Below are 16,015 nucleotides of genomic sequence, written 5' to 3' on the forward strand. Positions count from 1 at the left end.
AGTTGTGTAGGGTCAACTGGAGGGTCGTGTGCAAAGTGCTTGCAGGTTAGGGCCCAGAATAAAAAATGTGTCCTATTCCCAGGGAGATAAGCCCCAGTCTTTAAAGGTAGATTATCAGCGTGGTTTGGCATCCATCAGCAGCAGCCTGACTTTAAGCACGGGGAGTTTGCTATTCACCTCCCTGGAGAGCTTACTGAACGGCTTCTCTTCCATTCCCCACAACACCCGGATCCAGAGACAAGAGTGACTATTAGCCTTCATTGGTCAAGCTCAGAAGCCTGGACACACCTCCCCACAAAACAGTCTATAAGGACGACCCCTGAACCATGTACCCAGGGAACAGGAGAGTCTGCTTTCTCTGTATATTAGCATTCTGCTACGAGGTATTTTCCTGCACCGAGGAAACAATCACTTCAAATCGGTTAATTCTCTAGATACATCCAGCCTGGAGACTGGACAGAAACAGTCTCAGACATGAGCTGCATTCTCCCACTGCTTAGCTAGAGCATCAGCAGCACTCAAACTTCAACCCCCACCCCCACCATCGGCCAGCTAGTTTCACTTCACTCCATCTAGAGCTCTGTGTGTGTGGATGCAAGACGAGCTGGGGCGACGCTCAAGTTATACCAAACGCTAACACTGCAGTGAAGACAAGGCCCTAGACAAATATTAAGAAACTGGCCTTACCATCTCAGTGCAGCCGACAACCTGAAATCTGCAAGGCACTTTACATTTGCCACAAGTCTTCACGTGGTCCTGAAACTACAGAAAAGGTTAAAACAACATGTCAAATATAAGCCTAATTCTTCCATTTTACACACCCCAAGAAACTCCACGCCCTACACCCAAGACAAGACAGGAAGGTGAAGATGAACTAGAGGATAACTGACCCTTTACTGATCATGACTCAGTTGTGGTCCATGAAGCTGATCCAACAGTGCTTAAGGGCCAGAGAGTTGTTTCACCCAATGGTATTGATCGGGCACTTCCTCTTTAGGTGCCCCAACAGCACAGGATACAATGCAGGGATTGGCAGGGCCCAGGGGGAGCAGGGATAATCCCACCTGCCACTTAGTGAAGATACAATTGACCATCGCCTGCATAATGAGATCTGTCTTCAGGGACTGTCCAAGGGAACAGACAAACATGGCAGCCGAGCACCTGGCCAAACAAAGCTGCACAGGAAGCCCTGGGATTACTTTGAAGTGGCCAGTTAAGACAAGATGCCACCTACTAAAGGTGGGGACCTCATTGCAGCTCTCACCATAACTCAAACATCCCTTTGCAACTGAAAATGAAGCTCCTTTAAAAAAAATGGCTGCAAGGTCTTGCTCCTTCCCAGGAGCACATACAAAATGTGCCAGCTCAATGGGGATTAGCGTGACCGATGGCACACCCTTTCAAAGTGATGCCATATGGCAAGCCCATATGCTTTGCCAGGGGTGGAACAGCCATTTTGGACAGATGGACATTCTTTCAACTTTGTCAGGTTTCACAATCACGTAACTGAGCAATAAAACAGAGTCATGGCTGTGACAAGCCAACCGAAGCCAGGAGGTTTCAGAGTAAGGGTGACATTCCACCCTTAGCGGTCCTGCTGCTGCTTGCAGGGAGTCCTAAAGCTTCCCCTCTCCCCCACATACACTTCTCTGGTGTAACTGTGCCTGGGGGCTGTTCAAGATGGTGCATTGTATCAAACCCATGACTTTATACAATTATGGCTCCCAATGCAGTGTGGTGAGATCACATCACAGCTTGGTATTTTTATTTCCAGCTAAGTGTTAAAGACCTAAGAACTAGGAGTGTGCTCATGTTATTTCCTGTTTGAGTCCTTACTGCAAATACTCTGCCACAAGCAGATGCCCTCTTGCTGGGTCCAGTAATCCTTTGTGGAGATAGGAGACACTGTACCTCAAACACACCAAAATCTGCTGCTTCTCAGCATGGCAATGGCTTTTTGGTAGCTGCCCTCTAGGACCATGGCTGCTGGCTGCATACCCTTTGGAGGGAAGTGCCCACAGCCTACACTGGAGCATGGAGTTGTTAGTGCTAATCATACCGCACATGAGAGCCCAAACAGGCACTGGCACACATCATCCTGTTTTTAAATCTTCCTTCTACCAATTAGATATGCTGGGCCTCTACTGGGTGACAATTCACAGCCACATGCCTCATTATGTGGAAATGAAAAGGGATTTGATTAATTTGACAAATACTCCCACACTTACTTAGGGGGCTTGTCCACACGGTGCATTAGTCCGCACAAGAGGGGTGTAATTCTAGTGCGCACTGGTGTATTGCGCACTAACTGGCTGTATGAACCCTACTGGTGCACACTAAAAGTGCTCTAGTGCATGCTAAAAGTTCCCTAGGTATTACACTATGACCTTGGGGGGAACTTTTAGTGTGCACCAGCAGGGACAACGTGGACCAGTTAGCGTGCAATATGCTAGTGCGCACTAGAATTTACACCCCTCTAGTGCAGACTAACGCACCATGTAGATAGTATCAGGGGGTAGCCGTGTTAGTCTGTATCTACAAAAACAACAAGGAGTCTGGTGGCACCTTAAAGACTAGCAGATTTATTTGGGCATAAGCTTTCGTGGGTAAAAACCTCACTTCTTCGGATGCATGTAGATGACCATGTAGATAGACCCCTAGTGATTCAAGTTATTCTCTGAGTTACACGCAGCAGCGTGGTTATGCTGGGACAATGTCTACTGTGGAGCAACAAAAAGTTTGGAGAGAAAGGAAAGGGAGAGGAAGTTAAAACTTTAAACCACTGAAAGTCCCGCTCCCTATTGGTACAAGTCTGGGTCAGCTGTAATGGCTTCAGATTTCAGACTCAGGCCGATTAGCGTCCAATGATCACAATGCCAAGGCTATAGGAGTTGAGGCCTCTGCTACTGTCCACTCTGAAGCCTTCTTTACCCAACTTTTCACACTCTCTCCTGTTCCCATTTCAGCTGCCCCAAGGCAGCTCTCAGTTATTAGATGGGAGAGTGACCGAGGGGTACACTTTTCCACGGTGACTCACAATCAAGGTTTTAGAACTTCAGTGCCTCATCACTTGTCCCAAGAGTCACTCTTTGGGCAATCCATGTGGAGTCTAATGCTAGGTCTGAAGGGTTGTAGGTCTTTCATTTAGTGGGATAGTGGCATTCTTTCCCTACTAACTACAGCAGTTAACGTAACTGTATCACCTAGGATAAGTGTTGTTCTGGCCATGATGGTCCTAGGATATAAGAGACAAGGTCGGTGAGCTAATATGTTTTATTGGGCCAACTTCTGTTGGTGAGAGAGACAAGTTCTGACCTCTGTGTAAGCTTGTCTCTCTCTCCAACAGAAGTTGGTCCAATAAAAGATGTTTACCTAGGATAAGTTACCCACTATGCAAGGAGGAAAGAGTCTCTCTGGTCATTGTGGTGAGCACCCAAATATGGCATGAATCAGAGTCTGATTTAGGTGGAGTTACTCAATACTCATGGAAAAAGATTGAGTAATTATAGTGCATCACAAATTGAGACAACACCAGTGCTAAGAGCCTTATGGAACATTGTAACTGGGTGTGAATGGTAGCTGCCTCTCAAAATTAAATGTGTTTAATTGTTTTCCTTCACTCCTCAATAGAGACTGAACATTCTAGCTCTTCTACGCTCATAGAATTCAAGTCACATTCTGCCAGAACTCCAACCACACGCAGTGTGTGCTATGAAACAAGAATGTTCAAATACCTTCTCTCTTGGAATCTTCTTCTTCCCACAGCCCTCACAACTCAGTGGAAATTTAGGACAGATCTCATCGTGAGCCTATAAAAGAAGTGACAAGAGGCCATTTGTTCACCTAAAACAGCTTTGATATTAAACTCAGTGGATCCAATACTTCATTACAAATACATTTTACTAGAAAAAGGCCTGTCATATGACAGCACATAAATCAAATCCTGGCCTAATTGTGGTGTTTCTGCATGTCAAGTCATGTTTCTACATTGCAGTTTCCAGGCTGTTATGGTGTTTGGGTGCCTTTGTTCCTTTCCAAGTACTCAGCTTGATTTAAGAGTGTTAGTTTCAGCTCATACTAATTGTGAGAAAAATCAAATTACTTCTTTGATGGAATGACATAATCAAGAGGAAACTACAGTTGTAGCTTTGCCAGGAAAACACATGTTCAGGAGAATTATGTGAAAAAAAACCACCCTCCTGGTAAGAAGTTTCCATGATCTACCAGTCGTGACAGACACCAGTTGGCTGAATTAAAACCCCAAAGCCACACTTGACAGCTACAGATCATGAGCTTTCTAATGTTGCCTCCATTGTCCAGATCAGTTCACCAAGCAAGTGCTTCTCAACCAACCAGAAAAGACAACCATATTTTAAAGATAACGATTTTTTAAAAACCACACATACTACTTTTGTTCTGCAGTACAAACTTTGTTTTAGGATGGAAAAGAGAATACACAAAAATGACCCTAGAAACCTGATTTTTTGACCCTTCAACAGATAAAAGAAACTACCGGTAAGAATTAAAATGGGAACTCTTAACACCTTCCTCTCTTCTTTATCATTCCTGTAGTGCTGAAATCCTCTCTTCCTACATTAGTTCTACAATAAGCAAAATGTCTAAACGCTCAATCTTGTGTAAGTTAAAATCTCCTACCCAAAAGGGAAATCTAGACAACGTGTTTTAGTACTCTTCTTATGTGCCAGGTAGGTTATGTCATCTTTTTGATATTCTACTGGAGTTCTATTGCTTATACATAGATTGCAAGTCAGATTAAAACAGATTAAATATATAGGATTGTTCACTTAGCACTAGAAACTCATTCATTTTAATTAACTTCCTTTTATAAATACACAGTTCTTTCCGTTGTCTAAAATCTGAACTATTTGGGAACCTTGCTGGTCAAGTTCATACTGTACAAACTCACACTCTTAAATACTAGTTTTGTTTTTTAAACCACTAGCTACATTTCTACCACCACATCAGAAACCGAAAAGAGAAATCCATTTGCTAACTCATATTCATGTTTCACTAATTACTCTCTCCCTTCCATAGGTTAAAGCAGGGGTAGGCAACCTATGGCACGCGTGCCAAAGGCGGCACGCAAGCTGATTTTCAGTGGCACTCACACTGCCTGGCTCCTGGCCACCGGTCCGGGGGGCTCTGCATTTTAATTTAATTGTAAATGAAGCTTCTTAAACATTTTAAAAACCTTATTTACTTTACATACAACAATAGTTTAGTTATGTATTATAAACTTATAGAAAGAGACCTTCTAAAAACGTTAAATTGTATTACTGACACGCAAAACCTTAAATTAGAGTGAATAAATGAAGACTCGGCACACCACTTCTGAAAGGTTGCCGACCCCTGGGTTAAAGGAACAGTATTTGATCCAAGAGAGCTGCTGCAATGTCTCTGGAGATGCGAATGCTACAGTCTGCTGACAGGCAGGGTTAACTGTGTATGTCAATACCAAGGATTAGTGGAATTCTGTAAAAGTTGGGGGGGGAGGTGATTTCAACCCACTCACAACAGAGGGGTTGATTCCCTCCCCACCCAGCAATTGCTCCTATCCTAAGAGGGCTCCAGACAATTTCTTCATTCCCTTCCTTATCCCATAAAATCCTGGTAGCAGCCCCACTTCACTTCAGTAAAGGGAGGAAGGTTTGACCTCAAAAGCAACTATTTCAAAAGTGAGAGCATATACAATAGAAGATCTGATGGGGTGGGGCTGTAGTCTGCCATTTACAAACAAGTCTCATTTCTACCTCCTCTCCCCTCCAGCCACTCTCCCGTCCTAGGCCTCTCATTCAATCCCCACCCAGCCCGTCTAAGGCTATGTCTACACTATCCACCTGAATCGGCGGGTAGAAATCGATCTCTCGGGGATCGAATAATCGCGTCTCGTCGGGACGCGACATTCGATCCCCGAATCCACGCTTGTACTCCACCAGGGGAGGTAGGAGTAAGCGCCGTCGACAGGGGAGCCGCAGAGGTCGATTTGCCACCGTCCTCACAGCGGGGTAAGTCGGCTCCGATACGTCGAATTCAGCTATGCTATTTGCGTGGCTGAATTTGCGTATCTTAAATCGACCCTCCCCCCCCGTAGTGAGGACGTAGCCTAAGACTGCTGCACAGCATTGATCTTCCATGAAGGAAAGAACATTTATGTTCTAAGTAGCACCAGCAGATAGTGCATATTCAGTAGAGAGACACTCTGTTCATGCCGGCAGGAAGGGAAGTACTGACTGAGCACAAATCTGCTGTTACGCTGTAAATGAAACTGCACTGTGCTGCGCAGTATCTCTTTCAGACATCTACAAATATTAACTTTAACAGGCACATTTAAAAAAAAATCCAGACAAATATTTGAAATATTTTTCTGGATTCTCCACTGGTTTTCCTGCACTGTCTCCTTCTCCGCTCGCAGCCTAGGGACCATGGAAAGCTGCCCAAAGCAAAGCTATTGTTTTACTTCCTATAAAAGGAACCCCCCCACCCTTGGGCCAGAGAGGCAGGGGGATGATGCATTACAATCTAACCCCACAGGGATGGAGCAATCATGGCATTTACAGTCCCTGCCAGCTGGCAAGCTATGCTGCCACAAGGGCAAATCTGTCTTTTTAACTTAGAATCATAGAATTCCAGGGTTGGAAGGGACCTCAGGAGGTCATCTAGTCCAACCCCCTGCTCAAAGCAGGACCAATCCCCAGACAGATTTTTGCCCCAGATCCCTAAATGGCCCCCTCAAGGATTGAACTCACAACCCTGGGTTTAGCAGGCCAATGCTCAAACCACTGAGCTAGCCCTCCCCCCTTGAATGTTCAAGGTTTCATCTCCATCACTTTTAGGCAGCTTGCCATTACTCTCAGAGTGGGCTGTATAACAAAGTCTCCTTTCCCATTACATTATCGTCCTGCAAGCAGATTGGGAAAACCCAAGAGAACAGGGGAAGTGGAAAGGCTTTAGTCTTGCTTAAACACTAAGGGGCTGATCTTGCAGCTATCCAATTCCCACCAATCAGTGGCAAAATGGCACACATTTTGGTTTCAGATCAGACGCTAAGAATGCAACAGCACCAACAGTACAATGGCAACACTGGGTAAAGTTAGTATCTTGCAAAGCAACACCTAGCTCCTCTCACTCAAGTAAAGCCTGAAGTATTCATTAGTTTGCAAATAACTTCCTTTCCCTAAAAGTGACAGTGAAACAGCCCAGTGATTGCTCCATTGTACAAGCCACTTCGAGGATCTCTACACTGGAGTTTGTGGTCTTCTTTTAGCTTAATTGATTGCCAAGTCACTCAGGATAACTAAGTGCCTTGGAAGTGCCAATCTAGACACTCAATGAACATTTAGACTCATAGACTCATAGACTTTAAGGTCAGAAGGGACCATTATGATCATCTAGTCTGACCTCCTGCACAATGCAGGCCACAGAATCTCACCCACCCACTCCTGTAACAAACCCCTAACCTATGTCTGAGTTATTGAAGTCCTCAAATCGTGGTTTAAAGACCTCAAGGTGCAGAGATCATGATCTCCATTGATTTTTGTAGCTCAATCATTTTTATTCCATATTAGTGATGATACAGATCTTCTACAAACTTGGAAAGAAGAGGCCTTACAGTTTTGTTGGCAGAATACTAAAGTTCCCTGGGTCAAACTCCAGGGTGGAGAATAAGGTGTTGTAAGTCAATCTGAGTGTAGGGTGGTATAATTCACACACTTAAAGAACAGAGGAACAAGATCGTAGCATAAAATACAACCAATGGGAGGATGTAAGAAGGTATATGGTAAAGCAGGGCCTAATCCTGCTTTGTCTTCTTACAGCCTGCGGTTGCTTGCTTTTCCTGCCCTTGTAGGCTCTGATCCAAAGTCCATTGAAGTTAACAGAAAGACCTCAATGACTTCAATGGATTTTGGATGCCCTATTCCCTAAGCAAGTAACTCATATCAGTTTATTCTTAGACTGATTTATCAAAGTGTAATTTATACCCTCATCTATAGTATCTATGAATTGGCCCCAATTCTCCTCGTGGTTGTTCTGTGGTGTCTTATTAATATAGTAGTGATGTGTTACTTTACATTCCTGACTAAATTATAAACTTGCTGTTTAGGTTCTCACTGACACACCTTTGCTAGTAAATACAGCACTGCTTGCAAGCTGGCTATGCAAATATCTGGCCTGTGGATGAGAGTTTCAGTGACATTTGTTATTTTTGTTTGTGTATATATATATATATATATATATATATATATATATACACACACACACAATAATAATAATTATTATTATTATCATCTATGTCCCAACAATGTGTTTGGCTTTGGACAAATCCGAGAGAGTTCCTACCAAGATGAGCCTTCATTCTAATACCTGGTGACCAACAAGATAGGATGTTCTGGGAAAGCTGGGGGATTGTGTTTAGAGAAGAATGATCCAGAAGAAGGAATGTGGGCCCTGATCCTGTGTCTTGGGATCTCTACTGGCTCTGCACATGAGAGCAGGACTCTGTTCTTGTTCAGGACACAATTGATTGTGATTTATCCTAGCAGCTAGTTAAAACAGGACCATAAATTTCAGACTAGACAGATCCTTGCTTCTCTCAAGAAGTGGTAATACAATGATCTACCCCAATGGAGAGTACTCAGGGTGCATGTCTAGGTGGGTCTCGCTGTAAGGATACCTGCAGTGTGCTTATGCTGTGACGCTCATACCTTAATGTCAGGAAAGTAGAAAAGCGATTTGCAGTATTTGCAGTTGAGGCTTCTCTCGGGGCATTCCCGCTCTGAATGGCGCTCCTTTTCATTCAGTTTGATCATTCCCTTACATGCCAGGCACTCAATCAGCATGAACGGGCAGTCCCCTTCATGGCAGCTCTGTGACAACAAGAGCAGCACATTTCAATACAACCGTACAAAAAACCCACAGATGCAGATGCTTTGAGATGCGTAAAGCCCATTTCCTAATGGATCTCAGGATGAAAGGCTCTTCTGGGCCTGCACAAAGAGGGCAAAGGAAACTAACAACTTAATTCTATTTTCACTAAGGCTGTGTCTACACTACACGCCTTTTAGCGACACATCTGTGCCGACAGCCGTGCCAGTAAAAGGCGTGCAGTGTAGCTGTTGTATGTCGGCAGGAGAGAGCTGCCCAACGAGCGGCGATAGCTTTGTCGGCAGGCGAGCTCTCTTGCCGACAAAGCGCTGTTCACACCGGCACTTTTCGTCAGCAAAACTTTTGTTGTTCGGGGAGTGTGTGTTTTTTTCACATCCCTGAATGATAAAATTTTTGTCCTTCAGATTCTAGTGTAGACAAAGCCTTAGTGTCTTATCCGAGTGTTATCCAGATTGGGGAGGGGGGCTGCCAGAGGCACATTGGACACAGCAGAGTACTGGGGTGGAGTAGTCTGCATAACCCCCAACACTACTGCAAATGTTCTCCCCCAGCTGAAGGTTGCTCCTTGAAGGCCATACCATGCTGCCCCTGGAGTGCCCTATTGTAGCTGTCCACAGGAACAGCTTGCATACAAAAAGCTGCAGGCTCTGCCAGCAGCCCGATGGCCCAAGCTTCTCTTCTTTGCTCCCATGGCCCTCAGCTCAGCCATGAGATTACATGTGGCCCAGCCTCATGGAGCCTCCTCCCCACCCTAGAGACCATGTGGCCTTCTGGAGAGAGTGGGGAATGCCATCAGGAGCACAAGCCACCGTGGGAGGGAAAGAGAGAGAGCAATAAAAGAGGAAAGAAAATGAACAGAGCGATTGCAAGAGATATTCTGTATAGTCACCCCTTTGGCAAAACTGTGCTCCAGAATCCCAGCTTTCATTTAAAAAGTTTCTAGTCCATATAATTGTGGAGAAAAATCTTGAAGAGGTGCCCAGTATAATCTGCAGACAGATGTCTGCCTTAGTTTGCAGAGAGGCTGAAGCAATAGCTCTACGAGGTGGGACTGGCCTCGTTTATCACAATCAGGTCTCCAGGGACTCCCAGATTCTCTGGCTCTGGAATGTGGCATTTTTCCCAAGATGCCAAAAAAAAAAAAAATAAAAAAAAAAAATCAGCATTTTTGCCACGGAATTTGCCACTCTGCAACAGCCAGATGCCTGCTCTTTTGTTTCCTGTCTCTCTCCTTGCTGTGGCTGCCTCTCCCACTTTCCTCACAAGTGGGTATTAATTGGATTACAGTGCATACTCCACGGAGCCTGGCAGCAGGCGGTTGGCGAGCTGGAGCCCAGCTTGCAGCCAGACGTGTCAGCTGGTGAATGAGGCTACCTAGAGAACAACAGCACAGCAGCTGATACCAGCAACAAGCTCTCCCTTCCCTGGGGCACTTAGGCGAAGGTGACTGTGGGCCAAGCCATTTGGAGGGCATGACGAATAAACCAGCCTCAGAACGAATCACTGTCAAAAAGAATCGGAGATTAATTTTATGTTGTGTTTTCAACTGTGAGCTTTGGCTGTGTGTGGTAGGTGGAGACCCATTTCCATCCCCCTATCACTGTAGGATCTGAATGCCTTCCATGTAACATCCATAGCAACAGCAAAGTCCATAGTGGATTTCTTGAAGTCTCTGGCTCTCCCTTTTCAGGGTATACACTCTGATTAGGGAGGGTTTGGGTTTTAATTTTTTAGATTTTATTAATTTAGTTTTAGATTGACTTTTGGTATAGGGGGCTTTTAGGTTGGTTCGGGTTTATTGGGCACAAAGGAGTATAAGCACTTTAGTGTCGCTCTCACACAGAAAAGGCCTTTTTGAAGAGGATGGGTTTTGCAGCATTTCCCAAAGCCCGTCAGACTCTGGCTTTGCCTAATCTCCACTGGAAGTTCGTTCAAAACTAGGATCCCCTCGACAGAGAATGCTTTGTTCCTAGCTCTCATGTCCTTTGTCCTGGGTTCTGTCAGTTGCATTGTCCCAGGGGAATGCAGCTGTTGCAGTGGTTCATATACCAAAACGTGGTCTTGAACTAGCTAGAGTTTGATCCATAAATTGCTTTGAAGCTTAGGACCAAAACCTTAAACGGAAGCTGACTAGGAGCCAGTGAAGGGACTTGAGCATGGGCCTGATGCGCACGCGGTGGCCTAAATGGAGAAGGCAGGCAGCCGCATTCCATACCAGCTGGAGCCTACGCATTGGCTTCACATTCAGCTTCAGAGACAGTGAATTTCATTTCATGGCAAAAGATTAAATTAACCTTGCTAAGGAAATTGGGAATCAAAGCCACAGAGTACACAAGGCCCTAGATATAGGACATAATAGATAGCACCCATCCATCACCTGAGGGAGCTCCAACCAAAGATATTGACAAATTAAAGGATTGGGCCAAAAGAAACCTGATGAGATTCAACAAGGACAAGTGCAGAGTCCTGCACTTAGGATGGAAGAATCCCATGCACTGCTACAGACTAGGGACCGAATGGCTAGGAAGCAGTTCTGCAGAAAAGGACCTAAGGGTTACAGTGGACGAGAAGCTGGATATGAGTCAACAGTGTGCCCTTGTTGTCAAGAAGGCTAATGGCATTTTGGGCGTATAAGTAGGGGCATTGCAAGCAGATCGAGGGATGTGATCACTCCCCTCTATTCGTCATTGGTGAGGCCTCATCTGAAGTACTGTGTCCAGTTTTGGGCCCCACACTACAAGAAGGATGTGGAAAAATTGGAAAGAGTCCAGCGGAGGGCAACAAAAATGATTAGGGGGCTGGAGCACATGACTTATGAGGAGAGGCTGAGGGAACTGGGATTGTTTAGTCTGCAGAAGAGAAGAATGAGGGGGGATTGGATAGCTGCTTTCAACTACCTGAAAGGGGGTTCCAAAGAGGATGGATCTAGACTGTTCTCAGTGGTACCAGATGAGAGAACAAGGAGTAATGGTCTCAAGTTGCAGTGGGGGAGGTTTAGGTTGGATATTAGGAAAAACTTTTTCACTAGGAGGGTGGTGAAGCTCTGGAATGGGTTACCTAGGGAGGTGGTGGAATCTCCATCCTTAGAGGTTTTTAAGGTCAGGCTTGACAAAGCCTTGGCTGGGATGATTTAGTTGGGGTTGGTCCTGCTTTAAGCAGGGGGTTGGACTAGATGACCTCCTGAGGTCCCTTCCAACCCTGATATTCTATGATTCCATGATTGGGAACTACTGGTCTAAAGGTATCTGCTCTGCAGACCATCACTGTGGTTACATTTAACAGCTACAGATCACAGTTCTTTGGAGACCACCATCTCAGTCTCTCCTTTGTTGCTAATGAGGACACTCCGGTCCCAAGATTCTTCTGACAGCACCGAGATTTCTCACACTGCTACTTTCTGATTTTAGCTCAGTATTTAATGGTTATCTCCACCAACAAAACAGTACAGCTTAAAAGCACCTAAATACTGCAACTCTGAGAAGTACATGGTCAACTTGCTGAAAGTCCAACAGCCCTGCCTGCTTTGAATAAAGGAGCAACCCTCCTCTTTTAAACACAGAGGATACTCCAGGTCCCAGCATGCAATGCTTCATCTTGATTGAAGCTGCTCAATCACTTGAATCGAATTGGAGCATTCCATGCTGGGACTTTTCATCTCTATTGGTCTGACCTCCATAAGAAAGATGAGGTCACCAACAAGCCATAAATTAGAATTCTGTGGACCATATCTGGCCAGCCCTGACAGGACACAGCTCCCACCTCTCTTCCAGATTTTAGGGAAGGATGTGGGCAAGGTGAATCAGCCAAATCTGTGTCCCAAAAGTATAGAAGTTTGGACATTAAATATTAATTTTGTTCTTACTTTAGTCTGAGGATGGAGGGGGCTTTCAGGAAAAGAAATGTGTGAGGGAAGAAAATGCAAACATAGTCAGGACTGGTGCCCTTTACACATTGGAAAATCTGCACCAAACCAGGTTTTCCCCAAATAGGGTTTACTTTAGATCTTGATCTTTTGAGTTTCTTAAACATGAACCAAAAGCACCAATTAAATTTCATCAGTTTTTACACAAAAGTGTGTGATAACAGCCTTGGCATTTCTCTGAAGAAAGTCTCTGAGAGTCCAAAAATTTCAATTCCCAACTGACTGTTAAACGTTGCCTGAAAACTTAAACAGCACTGTTCTCAAACTAAGGTTGGGGGGGCGGGGGGACGGACGGACGACACATATGACTGATCTGAACGTCCAAGATACTGAATTACAGCTTTACATCTTCAGAGAGCCAGAGCATTAATTAGCAAAGCCACCACAATATCACTGAGTTGTTTTGAGAAGTAAACACTGACATATCAGACCCTTTCAGATGGGGCTTTCCAATCCCCTCCCACGCACATTTTCTGGCACTCCCTGTAGCTTACCTCCCACACAGCAGGTTGGACAGGAAACAATCTACATCAGAGGTGGGCAAACTATGGCCCGCAGGCCACATCTAGCCCGCGGGACCGTCCTGCCCGGCCCCTGAGTTCCTGCCTGGGCAGCTAGCCCCCGGCCCCTCCCCTGCAGTCCCCCCTCCTCCGCAGCCACGCAGTTGCACGCTCATGCAGGGCAGCGTGGCAGTGTGTCTGGCTCTGGCTGGGCGGCGCGGCTCCAGACATGCTGCTCTGAGCGGCATGGTAAGGGGGCCAGGGGGTTGGATATGGGGCAGGAGGTCCTGGGGGGCAGTCAGGGGACAGGGAGCAGTTGGATGGGGCAGAGGTTCGGGGGGGCAGGGGATGGGGAACAGGCGGGATTGGATAGGGGGTGGGGTCCTGGGGGGCCTGTCAGGGGGCGGGGGTGTCGATAGGGGTTGGGGCAGGCAGGGGACAGGGAGCGGGGGGGGGTTGGATGGGGGGGGTTCCAGGGGGCGGTTGGGGCGGGGGTCCCGGGAGGTGGCGGTCAGGGGACAAGGAGCGGGGGGGGGGGGGGGTTGGGGTTGGATGGGTGGGTGGGGAGTTGTGAGGGGGGCAGTCAGAGGGCGGGGGTCCCGGGAGATGGTGGTCAGGGGACAAGGAGTGGGGGGGGTTGGATGGGTGGGAGGTTGTGAGGGGGGCAGTCAGAGGGCGGGAAGTGGGAGGTGGTGGATAGGAGATGGATAGGGGGCAGGGGCCAGGCTGTTTGGGGGGCACAGCCTTCCCTACCCGGCCCTCCATACAGTTTCGCACCCCGATGTGGCCCTCAGGCCAAAAAGTTTGCCCACCCCAATCTACATCTAGGCAATCAGCCATCCAACCTTTACCTCTAGGACTTTAAGGGAGGCCAGTTTTCAATTCTGTGGATTTCAACCCCAGCTCTAGAATCACTAGACCTTCTCTCCAAAATAGGACTTCCTCGAGCCATCTCTAACTACAAGCACAGGGCGCTGCAACAAACATTTCCACTCAGGACAGTGGGATTTGACTCCCCTGCATACAACTATGAACTGGCTGAAAATGGTGCCCCAATGCTATAAACCAGCTTGGAACCAGAAGCGTCCAATAGGGAAATACAACAGAAGTTTCTTCCTAATTTCAAAGACAGAACCCTGGGGTCCTGCCCAGCATCACAGAGCGCTCCAACCACAAAGCTTTAGATGCAATATCTTACTATAACAAACACAGACAGTGCTGCAGAACCTTTAATATTAAATTTCCAAGGAGGAAAAAAAAAGTTGAAGCAATTCCAAGGGCCAGCAGGTCTGAACTACATTCCAAGTAAAGACCATTAAACTAGGGTTACCATACGTCCGGATTTTCCCAGACATGTCCGGCTTTTTGGTCCTCAAATCCCTGTCCGGGAGGAATTTCCAAAAAGCCGAACATGTCCGGGAAAATAGGGAGGCATGGTAAGGGGACCCCGAGTGCGAGTGGCTGCAGCAAAACTTAAAACTCCTGCGATCTGCCGATCTGCCAGGGCACAGAGGCGGCGGGCGGCACCCGAGCACGCAGCCGCCTCCTCCCCAGGCTCCAACTTTCCCGGCTCCAGCCACTCTCCACTGTGTGCCGGGGCCAAAGCAACTTCCCCAGCGCAGCAGCAGCCGGAGCCCGGGGAGGAGGCGGCTGCGCGCTCAGATGCCGCCCGCCGCCTCTGTGCCCCCGCAGATCGGGGAAGGAGTTAGTTTTGCGGCAGCCACTCGCACTCGGGGTCCCCCGAGCGTCTTTTGCCCAAGCGCTGCGCGGCAAACCGTGAAGCCGGTAGCGCTCGGGCAAAAGACGCTCAGGGGACCCCGAGTGCGAGTGGCTGCCGCAAAACTAACAACTCCCCCAATCTGCCAGGGCACAGAGGCGGCGGCGGCATCTGCGCGTGCAGCCGCCTCCTCCCGGGCTCCAACTTTCCCAGCTCCCGCCGCTCTCCACCGCGGCGGGGGCCAAAGCAACTTCCCCAGCGCAGCAGCAGCCGGAGCCCGGGGGGCGGAGTTGGAGCAGGGACTTTGGGGAAGGGGTTGGAATGGGGGCGGGGAAGGGGCGGAGTTGGGGCGGGGCCGGGGCCCCGTGGAGTGTCCTCTTTTTTCAGTGTTGAAATATGGTAATCCTAATTAAACTAAGACTCCACCAACAGCACTGAAATAGCTCTAGCAGCAAGACCACTCTGTCCAGCCACAAAACTTCAAGAATAATAGAATCATACAATATCCGGGTTGAAAGGGACCTCAGGAGGTCATCTAGTCCAACCCCCTGCTCAAAGCAGGACCAATCCCCAACTAAATCATCCCAGTAACTAAATCATCTGAGAAGTAATCCTGAAGCCTGAACCCCGTGGGGTAGGGATGGGATGTTATCTTCCCCTCTACCGATTGAATTAAATTCTGGAGCGGGGGTCTTCGCCACCCACACAGATATTCAACTGGATTTTTTATTCTCTTCCACAGGTTCAGCTGAGCTCTGGCAAAAGGCTCCAGGCCTACAAAACTGTTAGTAATGCGAAGTCCAGGGTGTTAACAAAAAAACAATCTGAATCTGGACCAGGACAGGGTATGATCCCAACAGACAAGAAAGCTCATCTATACTTATTAGCTGAACTCAACTGACAAGGAAGATTGAGTCTCTTTTAGACCAATTTACTGGCTTCTCCCTCCTGGCCTCTATTTTATCTGAAAAC

The 16,015-nt window shown here is 47.1% G+C and overlaps 1 protein-coding gene across 2 annotated transcripts in view; it reads right to left on the reverse strand.

Annotated features, from left to right (window-relative positions):
- TRAF2 (TNF receptor associated factor 2) overlaps nucleotides 1-16,015 on the reverse strand; it is a 47,818-nt gene that overhangs the window by 7,649 nt on the left and 24,154 nt on the right. For both annotated transcript variants that reach the window (XM_065418820.1, XM_065418819.1), the window contains exons 5-7: nucleotides 8,724-8,885; nucleotides 3,735-3,809; nucleotides 688-762 (exon numbers count right to left, since the gene is read on the reverse strand). In XM_065418820.1, coding sequence (XP_065274892.1) covers nucleotides 688-762; nucleotides 3,735-3,809; nucleotides 8,724-8,885 — 312 coding nt within the window. The remainder of the gene's footprint in view (nucleotides 1-687; nucleotides 763-3,734; nucleotides 3,810-8,723; nucleotides 8,886-16,015) is intronic.

Source organism: Emys orbicularis, chromosome 18, assembly GCF_028017835.1.
Source record: "Emys orbicularis isolate rEmyOrb1 chromosome 18, rEmyOrb1.hap1, whole genome shotgun sequence".
Classification (NCBI taxonomy): domain Eukaryota; kingdom Metazoa; phylum Chordata; order Testudines; family Emydidae; genus Emys; species Emys orbicularis.